Source organism: Cottoperca gobio, unplaced genomic scaffold, assembly GCF_900634415.1.
Source record: "Cottoperca gobio unplaced genomic scaffold, fCotGob3.1 fCotGob3_272arrow_ctg1, whole genome shotgun sequence".
NCBI classification, from domain to species: domain Eukaryota; kingdom Metazoa; phylum Chordata; class Actinopteri; order Perciformes; family Bovichtidae; genus Cottoperca; species Cottoperca gobio.
This window is the reverse complement of record NW_021166888.1, coordinates 360,267-387,512: the sequence shown is the minus strand read 5'-3', so window position 1 is coordinate 387,512 and position 27,246 is coordinate 360,267. Positions and strand designations below refer to the sequence as shown.

Below are 27,246 nucleotides of genomic sequence, written 5' to 3'. Positions count from 1 at the left end.
TCAGATGGATTTATTCCCGTGTGATTGTTGAACATGGGTGCATAATATGATCTTTGAGTCTTTTTATCCACAGGAATTACAAAGCACACAAAACTAAAGGAGGTCAGAGAGGCAGTTTAATAACATGTCTGACTGACGGTGCAGAAAGTGCAGCACACAGAGGTGTAACTTCAGTTTACCTGCAGCCTGCTGAGGTGCAAACTGCCAGTAAATCCAGAGCACAGCTGAAACTACAGGCAGCGTCTCTGTGTGCTCACGTGTTACTCTTCATGACACCGACCTGCAGCCTGATGACAAAACAGGAAATAATTCTGACAGGAAATCAAGATTTGTTGTTACATCAGTTTGATGCTATTTCATATTTTTCTTAATGGCAACAAATCCCATGAAAACAATGTGTAAATATATCTCAATACTTTCCTGCTCTGTCTGTGGCTTTTAGCTCGAGGGTTAAATTGGTCAAACAGGAGGAAATATATTTAGGTTGCACCGTATGAGGAAGATATGACGTTGAATATTGTGATAACCATATTACTTATACTAATACTGCTAAAATCAGACAAACTGCTTGTTGAATAAAAAAAACGTTCTTTTACTGAACAAACAACATTTAACTGAACTCAAAATGCAACAAAAAATAAATAAATAATGATATTTACATTTTAAAGTGCCGTTTTCTACTAATACTTTCTTTCAATGAGCTAAAAACATCTCTGAGTGCAATGAGTAATGAGTGCAGCTGTGTGTCATTTATGAGTTTTAATAGCTTTTTTAACAACAATGGAGCTCAATGGCAAGACGATGCATCAGACTTTGATACACACAAAACGTCTTTGCATGGGTTTAGTTAACAAAAAGACAAATCTAGAATATCAACAGCCTTGAAGTCATGATGAAAAGATACAAAGTTACTTTTCTCTCTGCTGCTCATAAATCTTTTAAAGCAGTATGATGGGTTTTTAACGACTTACTGCAGGAATCTTTTCGAGAAAACATCTTTTCTGAGCCACGCTTCTGCTGTGAAATGCATCGTGACGAACAGCCAGATGTGTGAACGATGAGGATGCTGAGCGGCATCAAATATTGACACAGTGCAGACATAAGTGTGAGGACTGGTGAAGGCAGACGGACGCATATCCGCTTTACAGACTGTACAGGATACGACCCCCTCTGTCCCTAAAAGAAACAACACAATTAAAGGGGTTAATGTTGTAAACCTCAGAGAGACTGATGAGGATCCTCTCCCAGGACACAGAGACTGAGGAGGATCCTCTCCTAGGACACATAGACTGAGGAGGATCCTCTCCCAGGACACATAGACTGAGGAGGATCCTCTCCCAGGACACAGAGACTGAGGAGGATCCTCTCCCAGGATACATAGACTGAGGAGGATCCTCTCCCAGGACACAGAGACTGAAGAGGATCCTCTCCCAGAACACACAGACTGAAGAGGATCCTCTCCCAGAACACATAGACTGAGGAGGATCCTCTCCCAGGACACAGAGACTGAGGAAGATCCTCTCCCAGGACACACAGACTGAAGAGGATCCTCTCCCAGAACACACAGACTGAAGAGGATCCTCTCCCAGGACACAGAGACTGAGGAGGATCCTCTCCCAGAACACACAGACTGAAGAGGATCCTCTCCCAGAACACACAGACTGAGGAGGATCCTCTCCCAGAACACACAGACTGAGGAAGATCCTCTCCCAGGACACAGAGACTGCAATAGATGACTTGTGTACAGAATAAACAACATAGTGAAAATACAACATGATGTGACAGAACTGATGATGTGATCGTATAAAAAAAGATCCAGGAGGATGTCAAAAAAGCTTTCCGGTGCCTCCAAAAAACATGACAGATGAGAGACACAGAAACTCAGAGGATGAAGCCCCGGATGCTGAGTTAGTAACATTTAGGGACATGAATACATCCAGATAGAGAGGGAGAGGAGGAGAGAGGTGTAAGTCCCCCGGCAGTCTAAGCCTTTAGCTGCATAACCAGGGACTGGTCCTTGGTAAGCCTGAGCCAACCCTAACTATAAGCTTTATCAAAAAGGAAAGTCTTTATCCTGTTCTGACATGTGGAGAGGGTGTCTGCCTCCAGAACACAAACTGGGAGCTGGTTCCACTGGAGAGGAGCTTGATAGCTGAAGGCTCTCGCTCCTTGTACTTTTAGAGACTCTAGGAACCGCGAGGAAAAATGCATTCTGGGAGCGCAGTGCTCTTGTGGGGTTATAAGGTACTATGAGATCGTTAAGATAAGATGGAGCCTGACCTCTGTGGCTATGGTCATAAACACAGCAATTACTGTATTTATCTAGGATAAACACCACACTGTTAGAGAAACTTGGGAGATTAATGAATATGAATACAACAACAACAACAAAGAACGAGATTGCGGGTACAAGTGGCCAAAATGGGTTTTCTCAGGCGGGTGGCGTCTCCATTAGAGATAGGGTGAGAAGTTCAGCCATCCGTGAGAGACGCAGAGTAGAGCCGCTGCTCCTTTACGTTGAAACGAGCCAGTTGAGGTGGTTCATCTAGTAAGGAGCCACCTGGGCGCCTCCCTAGGGAGGTGTTCCAGTCACGTCCTGCTGGGAGGAGACCCCGGGGAAGACCCAGGACTCGGTGGAGAGATTATATCTCCTCACTGGCCTGGGAACGCCTCGGCCTTTTATTGTGACCAGCCTGAGGAACACGAATGTTTGACCAGAATCTGAGAGAAATTAGACTTTTGTGTGTAGAAAAGGTTCTGGATGTGAATCTGAGGATGACTTTAACAATACACCGTGTGCCTCCATGTTAGCAGTGAATGTCTTTGTGAACTGATTTTGTGTTTCCTTTGTTTCTCTGCAGGTAGAGCGGGAGATAGCCATTCTGAAACTCATAGAGCATCCCCACGTTTTAAAGCTGCATGACGTCTATGAAAATAAGAAATACCTGTAAGTACATTTGTCCTGCTGCATTCACACTGTGAGAGGCCACAAGAAATTTCTGCACATCTCTGGGAAACACAAAGTTTTAAGTGAAGGTTTTGCAGGATTCTTGGTGGAGAAACTCAATTTTACAGATCTGTTGATTTAATCAACTCATCGCTTTGTTGACAAAATCGTACAAGTGTTAGTCGACTAAGAATTTCTTTAGTCCAGGACAGCCTTCGTGCTGAGGTCACACCTGTTGGGAATCAGTGCTAACGTTAGCAAGCTATGCTAACTAGCTCCCACTTAGCATGTCGGGTTCTCCAAAATGTAGTGAAATCAGTAATGTTTGATGAAAAGGTAGACTTTAAAGTTCACTAAACCACTGAGGCTTCAGGCTGAGATGATGTTTCCACAAAAACAATATACACTTTATTACTTTATTATAGTTTACATTTCCTCACAACAAGTTCAAATTGCAGTTTGACTTTAAGAGCTGACAAACAACTTTGATAAGGTATGAAGATGATCTGCACTGCAGAACGATGTCACTTTCACACCTTCCCTCCATGCAGCAGTTTGAACTCTGTGATTTTATGAAGGCATGGAATGTTTTACCTGCCCCCCTCTCTTTAACCTGCCTCCTGCGACCGTGTAGCTTTAATGTATATCCCGTTTTATTGTGTGCATTAATCTGCTGCGTGTGGCCGCTGTGCTCCAGTGGCACTGCTTAATGCGATGTTCAATAATTGATAAAGGCACCGCTGTCAAACAGAGCAGGAATTTGTTTTCCTAGACAGAGACGGATGGTCGACATAGATGCAAACAGTTTGCAGCAGAACATTTCACAACTCACATGCGAACACGTTTCTAATTTAAATGGCTCTTACGAGTAAACGCTCGAGCAGATCCCTTAATCTGCTAATAAATCAGTCCGAGGGGAAGACGGCGGCAGGAGGAGCCGGCTCCCCACGCGCGGCGAGGATCAGTGATGTCTCCGAGACGAATGAGCGGAGGACGCAGATAAAACATTTCAAAACCGCAGGCACACAAACCAACACGGGTCGGGGATTTTCTCAGGGATTTACATTAAGCACCAATGTACTGTGGTAACTTCAGCATGTCGTGTACAAATACTCTGTAGTATACGACTCAATTATTACATTAAGGCCTCCTTCATTCTGAGGAGGATGAAAGTGAGGATCTGAGGAGGTGTACTGTCTGTGTGGACCTAAAGGTTTCTACATGAGGGAAACATTCTGCCCTCTTTTTATTCTACTGCAGCCATCTTTTTTATTAAATCTTTTATTCTTCTACAATCTTTTTTCTTTATTTCACTAGTTATCTTTTATTTAATTTTTTTATTCTACTATAGTTATCTGACGCCGTTACTTTGCTGAATCTGATTTTGCATCAACATGAGCAATCATCATCATCATATAAGATCATAAAACAAATCCTCCAGAAACTGGGAAAAGTAAATCTAAATAAATTCCTGCACATTCGATCACTTGTACATATTTTACTAGCGAGTATTAATATTACTTCTTATACATTTTACTCTGGTTTTTATTCTTATGTTTTTGAGCAATCTCTGGTACAAGAATTTCCTTCTGGATTAATAAAGTTCTCTTCTCTTAACGATGAATAATAAAGTGAAATAATAAAGATCTCAGAACCAAAAGTGCAGATTACTTTTTCTTTGATCTGTGCAAGAGCTCTGTGTGAAGAGCCGCATGCAAACCCTTCAAGTGTTCATTGTGTACTTCACCACATTCCCTGACCTGGTTCTTCCTCCTGTGCAGGTACCTGGTGCTGGAGCACGTTTCTGGGGGGGAGTTGTTCGACTACCTGGTGAAAAAGGGCCGGCTAACGCCTAAAGAGGCCAGGAAGTTCTTCAGACAGATCATCTCAGCCCTGGACTTCTGCCACAGCCACTCCATATGGTGAGTGAGCTTCACACGCAGGATCCGTTTCTAGTTTCTCTTTGGTTATTTAGGAAACACAGGATCACTTAGATTTAGTGCAGGCAACACAGAACTGTAGCAGATCATCTGTGGGCTCACACAATATGTGTTTCAATGTATTCTTGTTTAGAGGCGCAAAATACGGGCGAGGTGGGACGATGGAAATGGTATATAAATCGCTGCTGCAGCAACTGATTTACTGACGGACCTTTGTCTGCAACAAGCTGCATGTAAAATCTAATGTCTGGGGAATCTAATGAGACACAAAGGCAGAGACTGAAGGCAGCAGGTGGAAACAGAAACAGACATAAACGTCTTAATATTTCAGATAATGAAACGAGTTCAGTGACTGCAGGTAAAACGTTGTGCAGGTAACTCAACGCCAGAAAAAGGAATTGCTGCTGTTTTCACTCATTAAATATTAGAACAGTAATGTCGTCAAAGGATTTTCATAACACTGATCTTTTTGTTGAGCTGACAACTTCACACTAATTGACTAATTATTTCCTCACGCAGCCTTCCTGTTGCAGGATGAACTCGCAGCTCCCTTCAGACATTATTCCAACTTCAGCAGTAGAAATGTTTTATTTTGTGATCGTTGCTTTCCAACGTGCAGCTCGTCCAACAGCTCGACGACAGCTCTTAATTAGCTTTATGTTGAAGTTACTTTATGCAAATCAGGAGAATAACATCTTAACATGTGTAGTCTTTGTACATATACACTAAATTGAAACATTATTTTGCACCTTTATTATAATACATTAGATTTGACCAAAGTCACTTTACATAAGCAGACTGAAAAATAAGAAACTTTATAAAGGCTAAGTAAGTAAATGTAAGGTCGAGAGAGTATGAGTCTAAAAAATAAAAACAGTTTGAAGAAGTCATGGTTAGTAAATAATCTACATAGTGTAAATACAATCATATATAAATCCTTTATTTCACGAGGTCAACGTCTCATTGAGAGTGCAGCACCGTCACAGATAATACAAACAAATATCTGTAATACGTAATATTAAAAACATATAATGTATAAAACAGCTCTGAACGTTCTGTACATTATTGCAGGACAATTTACTACAGAAAGAAAATGATTCAAATCCAAGCCAGCATTTCTACAAGTATATCTTGAGTGTGCCTGTGAGGTGATATTCCTAGAAGCCCCGGCGTGTTTGTTTTGGTGCTAGAACAACAGGTTTCTCCCCCTTGTGCCTCGTCTTCAGCCGGGGGCGACTTTACAGGCTGCAGCTCCTCTTCATCTCTGAGAGCACCTTCAGTGCCTCCACGCTGCAGCGCCGTGTATCTAAGAGCAATTGCACATCAAAGAAGTCCTTCCTGTGACGCTTGGCTTTAGACGTCAAGTGTTTAGCTTTGAAGGACGAGATTTATTCTGCGAGGAGATACACAAGTAGAGTCGAGCTCTTATCTGCTGGCTTCAGATCCTCGTTTTGAGTGAAAGGGGAGATCTGATAGACTTGGACCTCCTTCACACCGGGCGTGCATCACTTCTTGATGATTGTAATAAAGTAGCCTTTACCACACAGACAGTCGTGTAGGTGTGAATGCTTTCAGCACTAATTGTTTCCCGTTTCACCCACACCACCTCCAGAGGGTTAAGCATAAAAGCAAAGTGCCTACGAATGTCAGGAGCTACTTATTCAAATATCATTTGACATAAAAGCCCAAAACAAAGAAGCAAAAGCAAAATGGTCATCAGGGTCACGGACAATCTGCACGAACTGCGTCTCTGCTTGTACCCGTCTTGTTGTGTGATAAGAACATTATTATAATGTTATATATATATATATATATATATATATATATATATATATATATATATATATATATATATATATATAACATTATAAGAGATCTGGGAAGATCATTTACAGGAGAGCAGACGTTTGTAGGTTCTGTATTGAATAAAGAAAATACAGCACGTCTTATACAAATTGTGTCAAAAGTGTTACCGAAGCATGACACAAAGAAAACTATCTTCACATATATCCAGAATCTAAGTCTCATATCTTCATCCATCCATCCATCGTCTACCTCTTATCTAGGGTCGGGTCGCGGGGGCAGCAGCTCCAGTAAGGAACCCCAGACTTCCCTTCTCCGGGCCACATCCTCCAGCTCCGACTGGGGGATTCCTGAGGCGTTCCCAGTGAGGAGATATAATCTCTCCACCGAGTCCTGGGTCTTCCCCGGGGTCTCCTTCCCAGCTGGACGTGCCTGGAACACCTCCCTAGGGAGGCGACCAGGTGGCTCCTTACTAGATGAACCACCTCAACTGGCTCCTTTCAACGTAAAGGAGCAACGGCTCTACTCAGAGTCTCTCCTGGTGGCTGAGCTTCTCACCCTATCTCTAAGGGAGACGCCACCCGTCTGAGAAAACATATCTCGGCCGCTTGTACCCGTGATCTCGTTCTTTGGGTCATGACCCTTCATGACCATAGGTGAGGGTAGGAACGAAGATCGACCGGTAGATTGAGAGCTTTGCCTTCTGGCTCAGCTCTCTTTTCGTCACCACGGTGCGGTAAAGCGACTGCAGTACCGCCCCCGCTGCTCCGATTCTCCGGCCAATCTCTCGCTCCATCGTCCCCTCACTCGCGAACAAGACCCCGAGGTACTTGAACTCCTTCACTTGGGGTAAGGACTCATTCTCTATCCGGGGTATTCAATCCACCGGTTTCCTGCTGAGAGCCGCCCAACCGCTTCACACTCATTATCTTAGAAGTGCTAAATCAAAGTCGGCCTGGTCAATATAATAAGTCGATATCGTGATGTGAGACTCGACATCGTCTTAGATTCTGGATGTTGGAATATTGCTTAAGTGTCTTTTCCTGGTTTTAAAGGCAGTAAAGCGATGTCTTAGTCATTATATCCACTTTACTGATGAGTATTTATCAAAAAGTGAAGAAGCTTTTCAGATTAGACTCGAAGAAACGTCTTAGAGGTATTTACAGAAAGTCCAGTTTGTCCTGTGACCTGGAAGTCTGACAACCTTCAGGTGAGACTTTGCATCTGTGGTCGAGGTCTTGCAGGGTCCAAATATTCAGTCTGACCCAAAACAACTCTGAACCTGACCTGCATGGATTCATTTTATAATATCATGAAATCACACAGTGTCAGGGTCAATACACAGGAAGTTGTTCCAAATGTTCAATCGCTCTTCCTCTCCTGTCATCCTGCAGCCACAGAGATCTGAAGCCTGAGAACTTGTTGTTAGATGAGAAGAACAACATCAGAATAGCAGACTTCGGCATGGCGTCTCTGCAGGTCGGGGACAGTCTGCTGGAGACCAGCTGTGGGTGAGTGAATCAAGCCTGTGCTTTGTGTCCATCCTGTGTCCTTTATCTGGATTTGAATGTTTTCTTTTTCATCTTCTTAAAGCCCGTCTTCATCCTGTCTTTGTTGGCTCACCCTCACAAGTCCTGAAAAGATATAATGACACTAAAAGTCTTGACTTTCTCCCACATTGTTGCACTTGTTACTGTGAATACGTGACGTCTAGTCGACACTATTCGATGTCATGAACAGGATTTGTTCAGCGCTGCAGAGAAAAAGGTTTATTGAGTCGACTCAGTTTTTCTCTCCTGTGCGTTTCTGGATTTCAGAGTTAAATTTGTTTCTGATTCTTTGTGCTGATTATTGGACAAGAATCCAAAAGGAGAGAAAGTTAAATCCTCTGTAAGGAAATCTTACTGTTTGTGCCGGACAAGGAAACTTCAGGGAATAAAGAAAAATGTTCAAAGACATGGAGCCTTTACATTATCATTCGTTAGTATTTATTCATTGTTAATAGAAAGATATTAACGAGGCGAGTAAAATATTTAACTCACAGATATCATGAAACTTCCCCACTTCATTACTCACATTAACACTTTTTATATTAAGTGTTCATGTTTAAATATGTAAATGAGGCATTATGTAATGTAACTGTTGTGAGTTTAGGAGAAATCTGCACACACACAGTTAGAAACACAAACTCTGGATGTGGATTCTGAGGTTTTCTTTACACTCGTCTGACTGAAGACGTGTGATGGAAGCAAACAATTTGTGCCTGTAGTGTCGCTTCTTAAAACACCAGCTTTAGTGAGATGTGTCTTGTTTATTTGTTGTGTAAAGATGCTCTGACTGCAGAAACAGTTGAAACCTTTCAATTTGTGAGGTCCGGCTGTTTGTTCCGCAGGCTTCTGGAAGCTCTGCAAGATACAGGCTGGTCCGATGTGTCCCACTCACAGCTGACCGCAGGCCGACCAGTGTTCCACAGAGTCAGTCATGTGGAGGAGCTAAAGCTCGACGCAGAAATGCTGCACAAAGCAAAAGAGAAGAACATGAAGTTAATGTGCAAAACGTTCTGCCTGCAGTTACTCATCAGCCTTCATTATAATTCAAACAATAGTCACTGGTGTCCCTGGAAATAATGCAGCAGAGAAGGGTTACTTCTCTGTAATATCCATATATCCATCCATCGTCTACCGCTTATCCGGGATCGGGTCGCGGGGGCAGCAGCTCCAGTAAGGAACCCCAATCTTCCCTTCTCCGGGTCACATCCTCCAGCTCCGACTGGGGGATCCTGAGGCGTTCCCAGGCCAGTAAGGAGATATAATCTCTCCACCGAGTCCTGGGTCTTCCCCGGGGTCTCCTCCCAGCTGGACGTGCCTGGAACACCTCCCTAGGGAGGCACCCAGGTGGCATCCTTACTAGATGCCCGAACCACCTCAAATGGCTCCTTTCAACGTAAAGGAGCAGCGGCTCTACTCTGAGTCTCTCACGGATGGCTGAGCTTCTCACGCTATCTCTAAGGGAGACGCCAGCCACCCGTCTGAGAAAACCCCGAGGTACTTGAACTCCTTCACTTGGGGTAATGGCTCATTCCCTACCCGGAGTAGGCAATCCACCGGTTTCCTACTGAGAGCCATGGCCTCAGATTTAGAGGTGCTGATCCTCATCCCAACCGCTGCACACTCGGCTGCGAACCGATCCAGTGACTGTTGAAGGTCACAGACCGATGATGCCATAAGGACCACATCATCTGGTGATGAGATCATCAGGTCACTGAACTGCAACTCCTCTCCTCCACGACTACGCCTCGATATCCTATCCATGAAAATCACGAACAGGATTGGTGATAAAGCGCAGCCCTGGTGGAGGCCAACATTCACTGGAAACGAGTCCGACTTACTGCCGAGTATCCGGACACAACTATCGCTTTGGGCGTACAGAGATTGGATGGCCCTCAAAAGTGACCCCCTCACCCCATACTCCCGCAGCACCTCCCACAGTATCACCGGGGGGAACCCGATCATACGCCTTCTCCAGATCCACAAAACACATGTAGACCGGATGGGCGTACTCCCAGGCCCCCTCCAGGATCCTTGCAAGAGTAAAGAGTTGGTCTGTTGTTCCACGACCAGGACGGAATCCGCATTGTTCCTCTTCAATCAGAGGTTCGACTACCGGCCAAACCCTCCTTTCCAGCACCTTGGAGTAGACTTTACCAGGGAGGCTGAGAAGTGTGATACCCCTGTAGTTGGCACACACTCTCTGGTCCCCCTTTTTAAATAGGGGAACCCCCACCCCGGTCTGCCAACCCCTAGGCACTGTCCCAGACTTCCACGCAATGTTGACGAGGCGTGTCAACCAAGACAGCCCCTCAACACCCAAAGTCTTCAGCATTTCTGGACGGATCTCATCAACCCCTGCGGCTTTGCCACTGTGGAGTTGTTTGACTACCTCAGTGACTTCCATCAGGGAAATTGACGATGATCCCCCATCAGCTTCCAGCTCTGCCTCAACCATAGAGGGCGTGTTAGTCGGATTCAGGAGTTCCTCAAAGTACTCCTTCCACCGGCCGATAACCTTCTCAGTTGAAGTCAGCAGGGTTCCACCCTTGCTGTACACAGCTTGGATGGTTCCTCGCTTCCCCCTCCTGAGGTGCCGGATGGTTTTCCAGAAGCACCTTGGTCTCCATAGCTTCTCCGAACTTCTCCCACACCCGCTGCTTTGCCTCTGACACAGCAGAAGCTGCCGCCCTTCTAGTCCTTCGATACCCTGCAACTGTTTCCGGAGTCCTCCCGGATAACATAACCCAGAAGGACTCCTTCTTCAGTCGGACGGCTTCCCTGACCACCGGGGTCCACCACGGTGTTCGAGGGTTACCGCCCCTTGAGGCACATAAGACCTTGAGACCACAGCTCATCACCGCAGCTTCAGCAATAGAGGTTTTGAACATCGCCCACTCAGGTTCAATGCCCCCAACCTCCACAGGGATGGCTGAAAAGCTCCGCCGGAAGTGTGAGTGAAAGATACCCAGGACAGGGGCTTCCTCCAGACGTTCCCAGTTCACCCGTACTACCCGTTTGGGTTTACCAGGTCTGTCCAGAGTCTTCCCCCACCCCTTTATCCAACCCACCACCAGATGGTGATCAGTCGACAGCTCCGCCCCTCTCTTCACCCGAGTGTCCAAAACATGCGGCCTCAGATCAGATGATACGATTACAAAATCGATCATTGACCTTTGGCCTAGGGTGCTCTGGTACCACGTGCACTTATGAGCATCCTTATGTTCGAACATGGTGTTTGTTATGACCATTCCATGACTAGCACAGTAGTCCAACAACAAACGACCGTTCGGGTTTCGATCAGGGAGGCCGTTCCTCCCAATCACGCCTCTCCAGGTGTCTCCATCGTTTCCCACGTGTGCGTTGAAGTTCCCAGCAAGACTACGGAGTCCCCTACTGGAGCCACCTGCAGGGCTCCATTCAGGGTCTCCAAGAAGGCCGAATACTCAGAACTGCGGTTTGGGGCATAGGCACAAACAACAGTCAGAGTTTTCCCCCCCATAACCCGAAGGCGTAGGGAGGCGACCCTCTCGTCCACTGGGGTAAACTCCAACGTAGCGGTGCTCAGCCGGGGGCTAGTGAGTATCCCCACCCCGGCCCGACGCCTCACACCTTGGGCAACTCCGGAGAAGAATAGAGTCCAACCCCTATCCAGGAGTATGGTTCCAGAGCCAAGACTGTGCGTGGAGGTAAGCCCCACCAGATCCAACTGGTAGCGATCCACCTCCCGCACTAGTTCCGGCTCCTTCCCCCACAGAGAGGTGACGTTCCACGTCCCCAAAGCCAGCCTCTGCTGCCCGGGTCTGGTCCGTCGAGGTCCCTCGATATATATATATATATATACATGCTTTTTGATTTGCCGAGCTGGGAATTATATTACATTACATTATATTATATTACATTATATTATATTACATTATATTATATTATATCACATTACATTATATCACATTACATTATATTACATTATATCATATTACATTATATTATATCACATTACATTATATTACATTACATTATATTATATCACATTACATTATATTACATTACATTTATTACATTTTACATTATCACATTACATTATATTATATTACATTATATCACATTACATTATATCACATTACATTATATTACATTACATCACATTACATTATATCACATTACATTATATTACATTACATTATATCACATTACATTATATCACATTACATCACATTACATTATATTACATTAAATTATATTACATAACATAACATTATATTATATCACATTATATCACATTATATTATATTATATCACATTATATCACATTATATTATATCACATTATATTATATCACATTATATTATATCACATTATATTATATCACATTACATTATATTATATTACATTATATCACATTACATTATATTACATTATATCACATTACATTATATCACATTACATCACATTACATTATATTACATTAAATTATATTACATAACATAACATTATATTATATTACATCACATTACATTATATTATATTACATTATATCACATTACATTATATTACATTACATTATATCACATTACATTATATCACATTACATCACATTACATTATATTACATTAAATTATATTACATAACATAACATTATATTATATCACATTACATCACATTACATTACATCACATTACATCACATCACATTACATTATATTACATTACATCACATTACATTATATTACATTATATTACATTACATCACATCACATTACATTATATTACATTACATCACATTACATTATATTACATTTAGCTGACGCTTTTGTACAAAGCAACTTTTAATAAGTGCATGCTTTCTGCCCGTGTGGCTGCTAGCTTGGCAGCTGTGAGCGCTAACGGCAGCCATGTTTGTAGTTTACGTTCATAATTATTATTTTGGGGAAGGGGTTTTGAAACGAGGGCTGCGAGCTACTTTCATTGGTTTAGATACTTTCACAATCTATTGTATTCTTTCTAGTTTCTCAAGATGACCGGCCCGAGCTTTAAATGACTTTAATCCCAATACAATATCAAATGAGCCTTTAAGGCCTTAATGTTGTGTGTTCATGGTGCATTTTCAAAATAAAACTGTGTTTGTGTTGGACGCACATCTCAGTTTCCCCTGAAGCCTCCTCGTAGGTTAATCCGTATCGGGCTCATACTTCAGTCCAGTTTTACGTAGAGCTGCTCATTACCAGAAGGTAAGGAGCTGACTGGCTGTAGTAAGTGCTGAGGGGGCTCCATGTGCAGAGACATCAGGGATCAGTGCAAAGAACTGAGTCCATCTGTCACGTCACTCTTCCACACATGCAGACAGCTCGAGTGAAGAACTTCTGATGGATCCTGCAAATATCTGGCGTGAGTAACAAGATGACTCTTCCACTTCACGTGACGTTAATAGGATTCATTAAATGTCACTCCGGACAAGTGGCCTCGAGCAGGACGGAGGAACGTTTGCTCCGGTATAATTCCATTACAGTTCGTGTGTTTTGAGTAGTTCACATCGACTGGGTTTTACATACATTAGCATAATTAAGTGTGATGCTGGCAGTGATGGAGTGTGCTTCCTGTGTCTGCTGAGAATTATGTAATCAGATGCATTTGTTAACTTTATGACTGCAGCTCCGGTTCTGACCCGTTTCTCAGTGGTCGATACCAACCAGTGAAATGCTTGATGCTGATTTGGTACCGTGGTAAAAACTAAAACTCATGTACTCCTTTATTATGTCTGAATTCATCTCCTTCAAACAACTAGAAACCTTCTCTCCAGATTATATTTGAAGCCTCGACATTATGACGCGATATCTTATCGTTACTCGCCGTGTATTCTTTTGCTTTGTTTACTAAATAATGTCTCTGTTAACTTTGTGATCGCTCTCATGGATTTGCTTTTATGTGTTGGTAGCTGTGAGTACAAAACAATACCTGTTTATGTGTCACAAAGTAAATGATTAATAAAGTTTTCCCGCTTGTTGTCGCTCACGTTGTGGAAACGTGGCGCACGTTGACCGGCAGGATTGAGGCCGTTGCACGTTATGTAACTGTCACTTAGCTGAACATAATCCTCGGCAGGCAACACAAGTTTTGGGGTAAAGTGGTTTGTATTTCTTCAGAGTTATGTCAGAAGGCTGCACTGACGTTCACCTGCTCCCTCGTTCTTTATTGGAGTGTGTAGCGTTGTGTAATGTGTGTGGGTGTGTGTGTGAGTCCTTTTCAGCATTTCTTTCTTGCCTCCTTCACAGGTCTCCGCACTACGCCTGCCCAGAGGTGATCAGGGTAAGTGCTCTCTGTGCTTCTTTCATGCACTTTGCAGAATGGCTCTTACATCACGGCTGCACCCTCCCCCCCCCCCCCCCCCCCCCCCCCCCCCGGCCTGAAACACACTTTAGACACAATTAAAATGATTTGCTGTGTGTGATGTCGTCCTGCAAGACTTTGTGTTTTGCACACAAGCGAAATGTTTTAACTTTCATAAGCACATGTATCTGCCGGACGACCAATATGTGGTTGTGTGCGCTTGCCCTCCATAATGTGCACACGAACACACATAGAGAGCTACTCTAAGTTGAATCAATATTTGGTTATATAATTGTGTATTATGTATGTAACATATTTGACTATGTGTTGCTGATAGAAATCAGAAAGTAACATTTTAATTTAAATGACAGATTTTCAAAATAAATGTTACAAGAAAATAACATAAGAATAAGGTAACATGATGAAGAATTAAAATGACAAAATATTGGACAATTCAGCTGCACCTTGACGTAAAGGTATATATATCATATGTTATATATGATATATATATATATATATATATATATATATATATATAATTTTTCATTATAGTTATATAATATGTTATATATCATATATTATATAATATATTATATATATATATATATATATATATATATATATCATATATTGTATATATATATTATATATATATATATATATATATATATATATATTATATATCCTATATATATAATATAATATATATATTATATATAATGTATATATATATTCATTATATATAATATATGATATATATATAAATGTATATAATATATAAATGTATAATATCACTGGATTATAATTGCTGTCGCAATAAAAAGGTATATTTTGTATTAATATTCTTATTCTGCAAAGTAACTAGTGGCTAATGTGGTAAAATAAATGTAGCGCAGTAAAAAGTACATCATGGGCTTACAAAACGTAGCGTACCTCCAAAGTATTTGAGTAAATGTACTTAGTTACATTCCAGCACTGCATACAGGGACATGTCCCCAAAGTCTAAACTCAAATCTCTGCCTGCAGCATGTTTTCAAGTCATTTTAGGAAACACAGGAAATGACTAACGCAGAAGTCGAAAACACTTCGTACCAGAATAGCTCCTGCAGTGCACTCAGCATCACAAACGGCTGATGTTAAATTGCATGAATATCTACATATGTGTGGATTTTCCTATTAAGCGCAGCGAGGAGCCAAAGCTCAGAGCAGCGATTTACAGTTTGTGAAACACTCAGAAGGATTAAATGAAGAGTTTGTGTCTGTTTCAGGGGGAGAAGTATGACGGGAGAAAAGCAGACGCGTGGAGCTGTGGAGTCATCCTGTTTGCACTTTTAGTGGTGAGTGAGTAACAGAAATATACAGAGAAATACTGAATATATGTATATATATACTTTATATTTATCTATCACCAGGTAGTCCGAATGTTGAGTTACTGAATTATTGGACTTTATTTAAATAATGATGTTTTAAAAGCAGAGTAAACATTGTGTGGAAGATTATAGAGAAAAAGTTATATCAGCTGATTGGAATAATGTAAACACACAAAGGCAAAGCTGAGACAACAGGAAACATTTATTAATGCTCAACATAAACAAATAAACACTTTTTTTTACTAAAAAGGTTTTTCTCAACTCTCGATGACTTCAAGAAAAACAAGTTCAAGTTATACGAAAAATAAGAATTATGCCTGTTATATAAATAAAATGTGTCGGCTTAAGCTAGCTTAACCTTTTTAGTTCTCACCAACTTGCACATTTCTAAAATAAATTGTGCACAAAATAACATGAAATGAATTATATTTTGTGTAAACAAACAACAATAATGATTGAGACAACTTTGACTTGGTGTTAGAATTACTGTCCTTAAAAATTGAAATTTTAGCTTCTTTTGTAGAAAGAAAATTCCCCGGGTCAAGGTGACTTGCAAAGCTTACACACACACACACACACACACACACCACACACACACACACACACACACACACACAGCCACATGTTCTGTAGTTAAAACGTGAAATACCAAGTTTACCACAGCAAGTAGCTCATGTAGCTCATTTAGCCTGAACTCCATTACCTACGTACTTCATGTTAGCGCCACGTTAACTCCATGTTAGCTCTACGTTAGCTCTATGTTAGCTCCATGTTAGCGCCACGTTAACTCCATGTTAGCTCTACGTTAGCTCTATTTAGCTCCATGTTAGCTCCACTTTAACTCCATGTTAGCTTCACGTTAGCTCCAAGTTAGCTTCACGCTAGCTCCATGTTAGCTCTACGTTAGCTCCACGTTAGTTACCCAAGCAACATTTTGTAGCTTAGGCTACTTGGAATTATTGTGATTATTATATCTGAATGAATTAGTTTCTATGTGTGTTAGTTTCTATAATCCTTTTCATCAGCACGCTGTAGGACAGAGAATACATTTACTTAAATATGCCTCTCAGGAAACAGCTGTTCTCTCTCCTGGAGAAGTTGATTAAGTTTAGTTTTCTACACAAACTCTTTATTTGTGCAGCAACTTGTTCCAGCAGAATGATGAGAAATGTCACTGAAATGTCTCAACACAAAATAAACACCCTGACGACAGCGTTCACGCTGCAAATTAAACTTTTTGGCAGTAACATTGTGTGTAATTAATACATAAATGTAACATCTATGCACTGGTGTGAGAGGAGAGACGCTGTCATGTCTGCAGGCGTGCATGTTCTTGTACATTTAGCCTGCGGTTTACATCAGGTGGGGTTGAATTAAAGATGGATGCTGGAAACACACTGTGTGCCAATCAAACATTTAAATCACATTATAAATTAATGTCCCCAGCGAACATGCTTTCATCATCTTGTCAGACGATCGGCTTGTTGTGCTCAAAAATTCATTTTAAAAACTCAACAGCGACGTCTGTCTGCAGAGAGCAAGACCGGGATCCACAGAGCTGCTCCTGAGCAGTTTCATGTAGGGACTGTTTTCTTTCTACCAAACCACACCCGGCAAATGATTACAGTAGAAGAATAAAATAACAATATAAATGCTGCCTTGCATAAATAAAATTGTATTTTTATTTCTCAGAGACCTGCCCATTTAAAGAAATGAATTGTACACAAAATAACTGTAAATAACTGTCGGATTACTTTCTATTATTTAGCAAACATCCGGCTCCTTTTGTAGACAAATAAAGGTTTTTAAAGACAGATGTTTACCTTCTGCTGAAGAAATGCATGTTGGGAAGTTTAAATATAAATCTTATTTGATATATAAGATATTTGATTAGCTTCACTTTGCACGTAACAGCTTTTCATGGCCGCAGCTTTGTAGCGCGACAGTGATGAGTGAGCAGAAGCAGCTAAATGACATGTTTGTTTGTGTACCGTGTGCATGCGTGCGTGTTCGTCTCTTGATTAAGACGGAGCACACAACACAGTCATCACGTGAAGATGAATGTCTCCACTTGTGGTGTTTGTGATTACCCACGCAGTGTCAGTGGCCATCTGCCTCCGTCCTGCTCCTTTTACAAAGAGGAGGAAACTATCAGTCATCACGTCACTGAGCGCGCTGCCCAGCTGGAGCGCAGAGGCAGCGCCGGCTGGCTGCGACGCAGACTGCTTCATCATCTTCATCATCATCATCATCATCATCATCATCATCATCATCACTCTGATGACTGATATCTCTCAAAACACCTGCAGCCGTCCTCTTTGTCCCGATCCACGTTATCTCTGGGTGAACACCTGACGGGTCATTTACATGACACCAGCAGGAAGTCAGTGTATTATATGATCGTGTGCGCTGTCTTATCACATCTCCCCTTTTTTTGACCTGCAAGTGTCGGAGATGTCCTCGGAGTATAGTGTAGATATTCCCAGGAGGCGATTTGATAATGTCAAAAGAATGCAGCCCCCCTCTCCATCCTCGAGTGCGGGGCAGCGGGTTGTTTAGTTGAATATGTTAGTCTGTCTGACTCATGGATCCTTTTATCTGACTGAAGTTCATGTGAAGTTACAATCTGTGGCTCTGAAGTATCAGCAGCTCGCCGCAGTGTTCCCGGAGCGAAGGTGCTCCAGACAAAAGTACCGTCAACACACAAGTTGTCGCGGCGCTCAGTTGTACACCTGTGAGGTTCTGTTGGTAGGCGCCTGCTGTGCATGCACAGGACTACACACCGCTATAATGACTTACTTTTGAGTATTAATGTTTCCAGGATTGTAAAACAGGAGCTTTTAAAAATGTACATTTGAGTAAATATTTAGCAGGATATTCAAACTACGTTTCATTCCAAATGTTGTTCCAGATACTTTACAGAGAAGGCGATTCCTCCGCAGCGTTGAGGAGTTGCATGTTTGGCGTCACTTGTTGACTTTTAGCTTCACAGAACGTTTAGTTTGAACGCATCCTGCAGTTTGGAGAATATGATATAATATAAACATGTTTTACCTGCGCTGTGTGTTGATACATCCATGCTGCTGTCGGTGGAGCTGAAGCAGCAGATGGGTTTGTAGATCTTCTTGAATTAGCTGAAGATATTCCTGCTTCAGTTTGCTGGATAATAACGTTGCTCAGTTTAGTTTCTTTATGAATTACAAGCAGCTGCACGTGTTCCTTCAGAGCCCCCGGGGGTCCTGCAGTGTAAAGTCATGCAGTGTTTAATCGTCTTAAATGAGCATAACAAGCATAAACTATGAATGAAATTAAAACTGGTAATAAAGTAAGAACACTAATAGAAACGAGAGTGTGAGCTGTTTCTATTAGTGAAGAAGTGTCAGCAAGTTGCATCTCAACACTGAATATCTTACAGTAAACATTTTAACGACGTGTTAAAGTCACTAAAGTTTGAGATGAATCTAAAACTCCAGCTGAGAGTCACGATGTTCCTCACGATGTTCCTCACGATGTTCCTCACGATGTTCCTCACGATGTTCCTCACGATGTTCCTCACGATGTTCCTCACAATGTTCCTCACGATGTTCCTTACGATGTTCTTCACAATGTTCCTTACGATGTTCCTCACAATGTTCCTCACGATGTTCCTCAAGATGTTCCTCACAATGTTCCTCACGATGTTCCTCTCCTGCAGGGCGCTCTGCCTTTCGACGACGACAACCTGAGGAACCTTCTGGAGAAGGTGAAGCTGGGTGTTTTCCACATGCCTCACTTCATCCCTCCAGACTGTCAGAACCTTCTGCGCGGTATGATTGAAGTGGACGCCGGCAAGAGGCTCACGGTAAGCACCTCGTCCCCCCGCCCGGCCGGCCTGGCTGCAGGACAGCAGAGGGTTTAAAGTCCTCCTTCAGTGAACTTGTGCTCGCTTCTCATTTGGACAGTGGGCTGCTGCCGGAGGGACTGCTCAGGCTACATTTAGCACCCCGACTGGGCTGCAGCTCCTGCGCTCTGCATCACATCTTTTCATCTCAGGCCAAAGACTTGTTCTGGCTCAGAATAGAAACATCACAAAGATAACAAAGGCTTTATTTAAATAATGTTCTCACTCGTGTTGTGTCTGCAGCTGTGTAATCGTCTGCGCATCTTTTAAATGAGATGACAGATATTATTCATGTTTAAGCTCAATGACTCCACATCTGCATATGAGAGTCTGCTTATTTATCATCATTATGTATCTTACATAAACTATCTGTGTGGATCTGGAGCCAAGTGCTGAAGAGATTAAATGACTATTAAATGAATCGCCATTTACCATTTTGATATTGGAGTCAGAACTCTCTGATTGCAGCGTCTTCATCGTGAATATGTTCTGGTTTCTTTTCTCTGACAGTAAACTGAATATCTTCGAGTTGTGGACAAAACAAGACGTTTGACGACGTCCTCTTTAGGAAACACTGATCGGCATGTTTCACCATTTTCTGACATTTTAAAGACCAAACAATGAAACAACAAAGGAAATTAAAACATCTGTTTGTTGCAGCTCTGGGTGTATTTTGGTTGTAATTGTGAAACCATCTTGTTTCCATTCTTTATCAATAAGAGTCATTAATGTTTATTTCCTCTGATCTTTGTTGCAGTTAGAGCAGATCCAGAAGCACACGTGGTACCTGTGAGTATATCCTCCTGCTTGTGAGCGTCTGCATGTAGTCGAAGCCTCTCGGAGGCGAGAGAGGAGAACTCAAACATCAGGACACTCGCTGAGTCCTTAATGGACCTCCGATCTCTAATGGATTTACTCTGTCTGGAGTTCAACAAGCAGAATTATGATTACATACTTATTAATACTTATTACCACTTTTGTAGTTTAGTTCATCATTCCTATCAGTGGCCTACAAACACACGTTCTCCCTGCAGGACTCACACACGTCATCCCTGCAGGACTCAGACACGTCCTCCCTGCAGGACTCACACACGTCCTCCCTGCAGGACTCACACACGTCATCCCTGCAGGACTCACACACGTCCTCCCTGCAGGACTCAGACACGTCCTCCCTGCAGGACTCACACACGTCCTCCCTGCAGGACTCACACACGTCATCCCTGCAGGACTCACACACGTCCTCCCTGCAGGACTCACACACGTCATCCCTGCAGGACTCACACACGTCCTCCCTGCAGGACTCACACACGTCATCACTGCAGGACTCACACGTCATCCCTGCAGGACTCACACACGTCATCCCTGCAGGACTCACACACGTCATCCCTGCAGGACTCACACACGTCCTCCCTGCAGGACTCACACACGTCCTCCCTCCAGGACTCACACACGTCCTCCCTGCAGGACTCACACACGTCCTCCCTGCAGGACTCACACAGGTCCTCCCTGCAGGACTCACACACGTCCTCCCTCCAGGACTCACACACGTCCTCCCTCCAGGACTCACACAGGTCATCCCTGCAGGACTCACACGTCATCCCTGCAGGACTCACACACGTCCTCCCTGCAGGACTCACACGTCATCCCTGCAGGACTCACACGTCATCCCTGCAGGACTCACACACGTCCTCCCTGCAGGACTCACACACGTCATCCCTGCAGGACTCACACAGGTCCTCCCTGCAGGACTCACACACGTCATCCCTGCAGGACTCACACACGTCATCCCTGCAGGACTCACACGTCATCCCTGCAGGACTCACACACGTCCTCCCTGCAGGACTCACACACGTCCTCCCTCCAGGACTCACACAGGTCCTCCCTGCAGGACTCACACACGTCATCCCTGCAGGACTCACACACGTCCTCCCTGCAGGACTCACACACGTCCTCCCTCCAGGACTCACACACGTCCTCCCTGCAGGACTCACACAGGTCCTCCCTGCAGGACTCACACACGTCATCCCTGCAGGACTCACACACGTCCTCCCTCCAGGACTCACACAGGTCCTCCCTGCAGGACTCACACACGTCATCCCTGCAGGACTCACACACGTCCTCCCTGCAGGACTCACACAGGTCCTCCCTGCAGGACTCACACAGGTCCTCCCTGCAGGACTCACACAGGTCATCCCTACAGGACTCAGTTTCTTTCTGTTGTGTTGCAGAGCTGGGAAGAACGAGCCGGAGCCAGAGCAGCCCGTCCCCAGGAAGGTGGCCATCAGGACTCTGGCTGCAGCCGAGGAGATCGACCCCGACGTCCTGGAGAGCATGCACTCCCTGGGCTGCTTCAGAGACAAGGAGAAACTGACCAAAGACCTGCTGTCTGAGGAGTGAGTGATGATGAAGCGTCTTACTGTCTCATTCTTAACCAACGGACTCTAACTGTCTTCTGTCTGCAGAGAAAACCAAGAGAAGATGATCTACTTCCTGCTGCTGGACCGCAAGGAGAGGTATCCGAGCCAGGAGGACCAGAACCTGCCGCCACGCACCGAGATCGGTAGGAAACACACACACACACACACACACACACACACAAGTCGAACATGATTCTGCACAGTTTGTCTCAAATCTCAAATTTATTACCTGCAAAACTAATGACATTCTTATGAATTCTGTGTTTTGACAGAGAAATAACAGCTGCAGTTAAATTAGGGAATGTTTTTTAGTCACCGTTGTATTTGTGTAGGAACATTAGTGGCTAACATTAGCTACAAGAGGAGCATGACATTGAGACGGCTGCAGATTGTGTGTGTCCAGTAAAGATGATAAACTCAACAGCAGCTGGAACCTTTATTTGTTGACCTTCAGTGGTTGAAACTCTCACTTTGCTGCAGCGATGTTTAGTGTCTGAGTGCGTTGAGTTCACTCTGACGTCACTGTTGGACCAGCAGGTACAAACTGAAATACATCACAGGTCGCTTTCCCTCTGCAGCCGATATGATGCCAACTCCACATTACTATATAAATGTTTCAGATTTAAATATTACATCACATTCTTTTCAACCCATAACCCTCTAGATAAAAGAGCGTATTTTGGACATTTCTTCCATATTTTACTGAAAAACAAAGTGTTAATCCTTACTCAACTTTAATTACTTACATTTTTCACATATTTATCAGATAATTTTCTAATATTTTTCACATATTTCTTTTCTTTACTAAAACACTTCACACAGATTTATTTAGATTTTTGCACATATTATCTGAACATATATTACAAAAAAAGAGTCAATCCTTCCAAAACAAGGTACCTTTTCTTTAATTACTCAAATTTTTCACATATTTATCAGGTCATTTTCAAATACTTTCCACATATCTTTCCGAACATCTTTCCCGTACGTTTCTAAAACTTCACGCAGATTATTTTCACTTATGTTTCTCATATTGTTCAGACATTATAACATATTTTGCGGACATACTTCACATATTTGTGTAATGTTACTGTTTTCTGACTAGTTTCTGTCCTTTGTTTTATCCCTCTTTTGACCTTTGACCCTGACGCTGCTCAGCAGACCCTCCGAGGAAGCGCGTGGACTCGCCGATGCTGAGCCGTCACGGTAAGCGGAGACCGGAGAGGAAGTCCATGGAGGTGCTGTGCGTCACGGAGGGAGGATCCCCCGTACCCGTACGACGAGCCATCGACATGGCAACCCACGGTCAGAGGTAAGACCTGCAGATCTGCACGTGTGTTCATGAGCATGGACAAACATGTCTGACACACGCGGAACATTCAAAGACATTGTTAACGTCCAAAGTGTGACTGATGACGGTTGTTATGATAAATGATGTATTTAATCTCAGTTCAGTGAAATAAAAGAAGGAGGAGCAGCTCGGCGGCACTTCATCAAAATATAAGCCGTCGTTTTTTTAAATGAAATGTCCCATTGGCCGTGTGTTTGCCCTCAGTACGACCTCAGCTCAGTTCTTCACTGAGCTCTGCTCGCTGCACGTGAGGTCAGTCCACACTTGTAAATCCTTTCCTCCTTCACCGAACTGCGGTTAAACACGTGACGCATCATTCTGGCTCTGTGGGTGCAAGATGTCCAGTACGAGACCTGACATAAACTCCTGTTCAGTTTGCTCCCAAGGAGAAAGTGAAAAGCATGAACGGGACAGTTTGTGCTGTTTGTAACGTGTGCATGGCGCATGCGGTCGAAGAGGACATCCAGGTTTATGACGATGTGAACCTCGTGTGTATTTGGCAAGTTGGTGCATAAAGTGGCTGTTGATGTTTCTATGTAAGAACGTGAGTTTTAATGTCGGGTATGAAATGAGACCCAAGAGCTGAGCCTGCACACAACGGGCCTCATTCACCTTTATTTTGCATTTCTTCTTGTTGTTGTTGAGAAAGGTCCTAAGAAACGTGTTCTTGAACTTCAGAATCATCCTTACCTTCTTAAAGTGATGAATCAAACTGAAAAGCCAGTTGATTAGTCGGTGAAAGAGCATGAGACTGCAGGGCCGTGTGCACACACAGAAAGGAAAGGTTGAGTTAAAGGGACAGTTCAACCCAATATCAAAAATACATATTGTTCAATAAATCTAGATGAAGTTTTATGATGAGATGCTGAGTGTTGGAGATTTACAAGACTGGAAGTAAATCAAAGTGAGACAGTTAGACGCAAGATAAAAGATTAAAGGATGATGTTGCGTAAAAGTGGATAAAAGTCTGTGTTGAGGTTAAAAACACTTTGTCCTGAATATATTAAATATGTTCACCTTCCACCTCCTGCAGGAGCTTTGATCCCACATTCTGCACAACATTGACAGAAGTTCAGTTTTAAGTAGAAGTCTTTTTGTCGTTATATAACATTCACATTTATCCTTAAATTTAAACCGATTAACCCATTAAGACTCTGCTGCTAAAGCATAGAACAATTTGTTTTTGAATCAAGGTCAGCGGTCCCAGAGCGGAGCGATAAATCTGCTCTGACATCTTTAATAATCGGCATCATTTAAAGCCTTCAAAGTGAGACCGAGTCAGTTCACATGAAATTCATTTGACGCTCACTTACAAGCAGAGCGAGTGCAATTGAAATCCACATGAAAGTCAGAATTTAATGTGAACCCGAAGCTGCAGAACATCGTGAGAGAATAATCAGCACGTGCAGACTGGACCCTCGTGTTGGGGTTAGTTAAAAATAAACCCTCAAGTTATGCTGATTAACACTGATGACATGGAACATCTCAAATGTTCAGCCGTATTACTGTTACTACTTACTATAAGTGTTTTAACTGAGGAAACATAAAGTTAAAATTGGATTGGAATTTTATATTCTTCTGTAATTACTAATTACACTTCAGGTTGGATAAAGATACTGGAATAAAATACTAAACCATAGATTTGCATAAAGGGTTAAACAGTCAGAAAGTTAAAACTGTTTTTGTTCAGTTTGATGGATGAATTTGGCAAAAGCTTTAAACTTTAAACTGGTTTCGGCTCTGATTTGTCCTCTGAATGTCTTCTTTTCTATAAAAGCCGAGGCTCATGGGTATTGTAGTATTTAGAGCCATCCCCCACAACAAAGTTAGCACAACTTTATTTATATAACGCAGTTCAATCCCGGTGGAAGCTCAGTGTGCTGCACGACACTGTGTGTTGAATAAAACATTGCACATAAGTAACACAGTAAAAAAAATACTAAAATAAAACATAATTACTCTGACAAGAAGATGAAATAACTCCAGAACATAAATCTATAGCAACGTAGATGTATGTTCATCTATGTTGAGGAAAATGTAGTTTTTGTAAAAACAAAACAAGCTAGTTTGAGCTAGCTAGCTGGAGAGTTAACGGCTAACACACTAGCCAGCCGGGAACATGCTTGTGTTAGTTCAAATAACTCTTCTTTCTATTTTCTCTTCACTGTATTGTTTATTCCCCCTGGCATCTTATTCTCAGGATTGTACATTATTTAATTCAATGAAAAGTTATTGAAGTAAAGAACTTGCTAAGGTTGCTAATGATCAGTCAGCGAAGGCGTCAGCGAGCGAGCGCGTTAGCTCACAGTTTACTCGACAGACCTTCGACTCGTGTCTCCTCCTGTGAAGTGGAAGGTGACGCGCAGCTAATAAGCTACGATAGCTTCCTCCATTTTGCACTCTGGTTTAGTTTCACTGGAAACTTTATTGCGCAGCTTACAGTTTGATCCGTTTTACTCTGTGAGATTGTGACATTTAGTTTTGTTTAACAGCAACAGACTCTTTAAAGACGCTTTAGACATTTGATCAAGCTGCTGATGATCCCAACATGTAGTTGTATGTCACGGAGCCTGTTGGGCTGCAGTGTGAGGCTCTCCTGCTGACCCTGCAGAGATAATAATGAACACATGACTGCAGCATGACCCAGGAATGTGCTTCTCCTCCTGGTCTCTGGATCTGTGCATGCTCTGAGTTCTCGTGTTGCTCTTTGTTTCGTTTCATTTTCTAGTTCTAAGTGTGTCACATGTTGACTTTTGTGTTGCATGCTCAACATTAGGATTCCTTATGTGACTACCTTTCTGTCTGTCTCTTGGCTTTTTCTGTCTGCCCCCTTTTTAGCAAATCTGTTTTCAGTAAAAGCTTGGATATCACAAACGCTAACTGCAGCAAGGAGGAAAGGTATTGGTCGGCTCCGTTCCTGTTTCTGTTTGTCGTGTCAGATCCATTTTGTTTCTTCCTTTTTACCATCATTTAGTTTTCTTTGTTTAGCGTTCAGTGGCTCGAGTCCTTTACGTGTCTTTGTCTTTCACTTTTAAATGTAGCATGTTGTTTCAGCATACTTTGATGTAAAAGTCTTTTAAATGTTTAAAAATAAGATGTCAAAGAAAGTAACATGTGCATTCAGTCGTTACACTTCAACAATCTCCAGCGCTGTATGTTATTCTTTCTCTAAAGAATAAGTGGTTTCATCAGTAGAATATAAATGTCTTCACTGTGGGACGTTCTTGGATTAGAAGAAGGTTGAGATTATGTCCCAGCAGAGTTTTTAAAAACTATCAGATTACTTTGAGCAGTTTACAGACTACATTCTGATACTTGTCTTGTGCGACACGTTTTAGTTTTCAAAGTATTCCTGTTTCTCTGTTGGCCATGATGACGTGATGATATGTCGACTCTGAGACGATCAAATCACCTGTTTGGTCATCTTCAGGTGGAGAGAGAGAAACCCCAGAGCGATGAATTCCTCAATATTTCTAAACTAAGGCACAGAGAACAGTCTGCAGCTCTACGGAGCCTTTTAGCCTCCTTTAGCCTCCTTTAGCCTCATTTAGCCTCATTTTGCTTCTTTAAGCTTCTTTTAGCCTCTTTTAGCTTCTTTAAGCCTCTTTTAGCCTCTTTTAGCCTTCTTTAGCCTCTGTTAGCTTCTTTTAGCCTCGTTTAGCCTCTTTAGC

At 42.7% G+C, this 27,246-nt stretch overlaps 1 protein-coding gene across 1 annotated transcript; it reads left to right on the top strand.

Annotated features, from left to right (window-relative positions):
* Positions 1 to 2,852: 2,852 nt before the first annotated feature.
* LOC115005158 (serine/threonine-protein kinase BRSK2-like) lies at positions 2,853 to 26,956 on the top strand (the record flags this gene model as incomplete). The annotated part of the gene is made up of 12 exons (XM_029426971.1): positions 2,853 to 2,947; positions 4,729 to 4,869; positions 8,085 to 8,201; positions 14,506 to 14,539; positions 15,829 to 15,897; positions 19,625 to 19,771; positions 20,568 to 20,599; positions 22,039 to 22,203; positions 22,273 to 22,370; positions 23,386 to 23,536; positions 26,414 to 26,473; positions 26,914 to 26,956. Coding segments are annotated over 12 exons (1,152 nt in total), but the record flags the coding sequence as incomplete, so codon positions are not given.
* Positions 26,957 to 27,246: the final 290 nt, after the last annotated feature.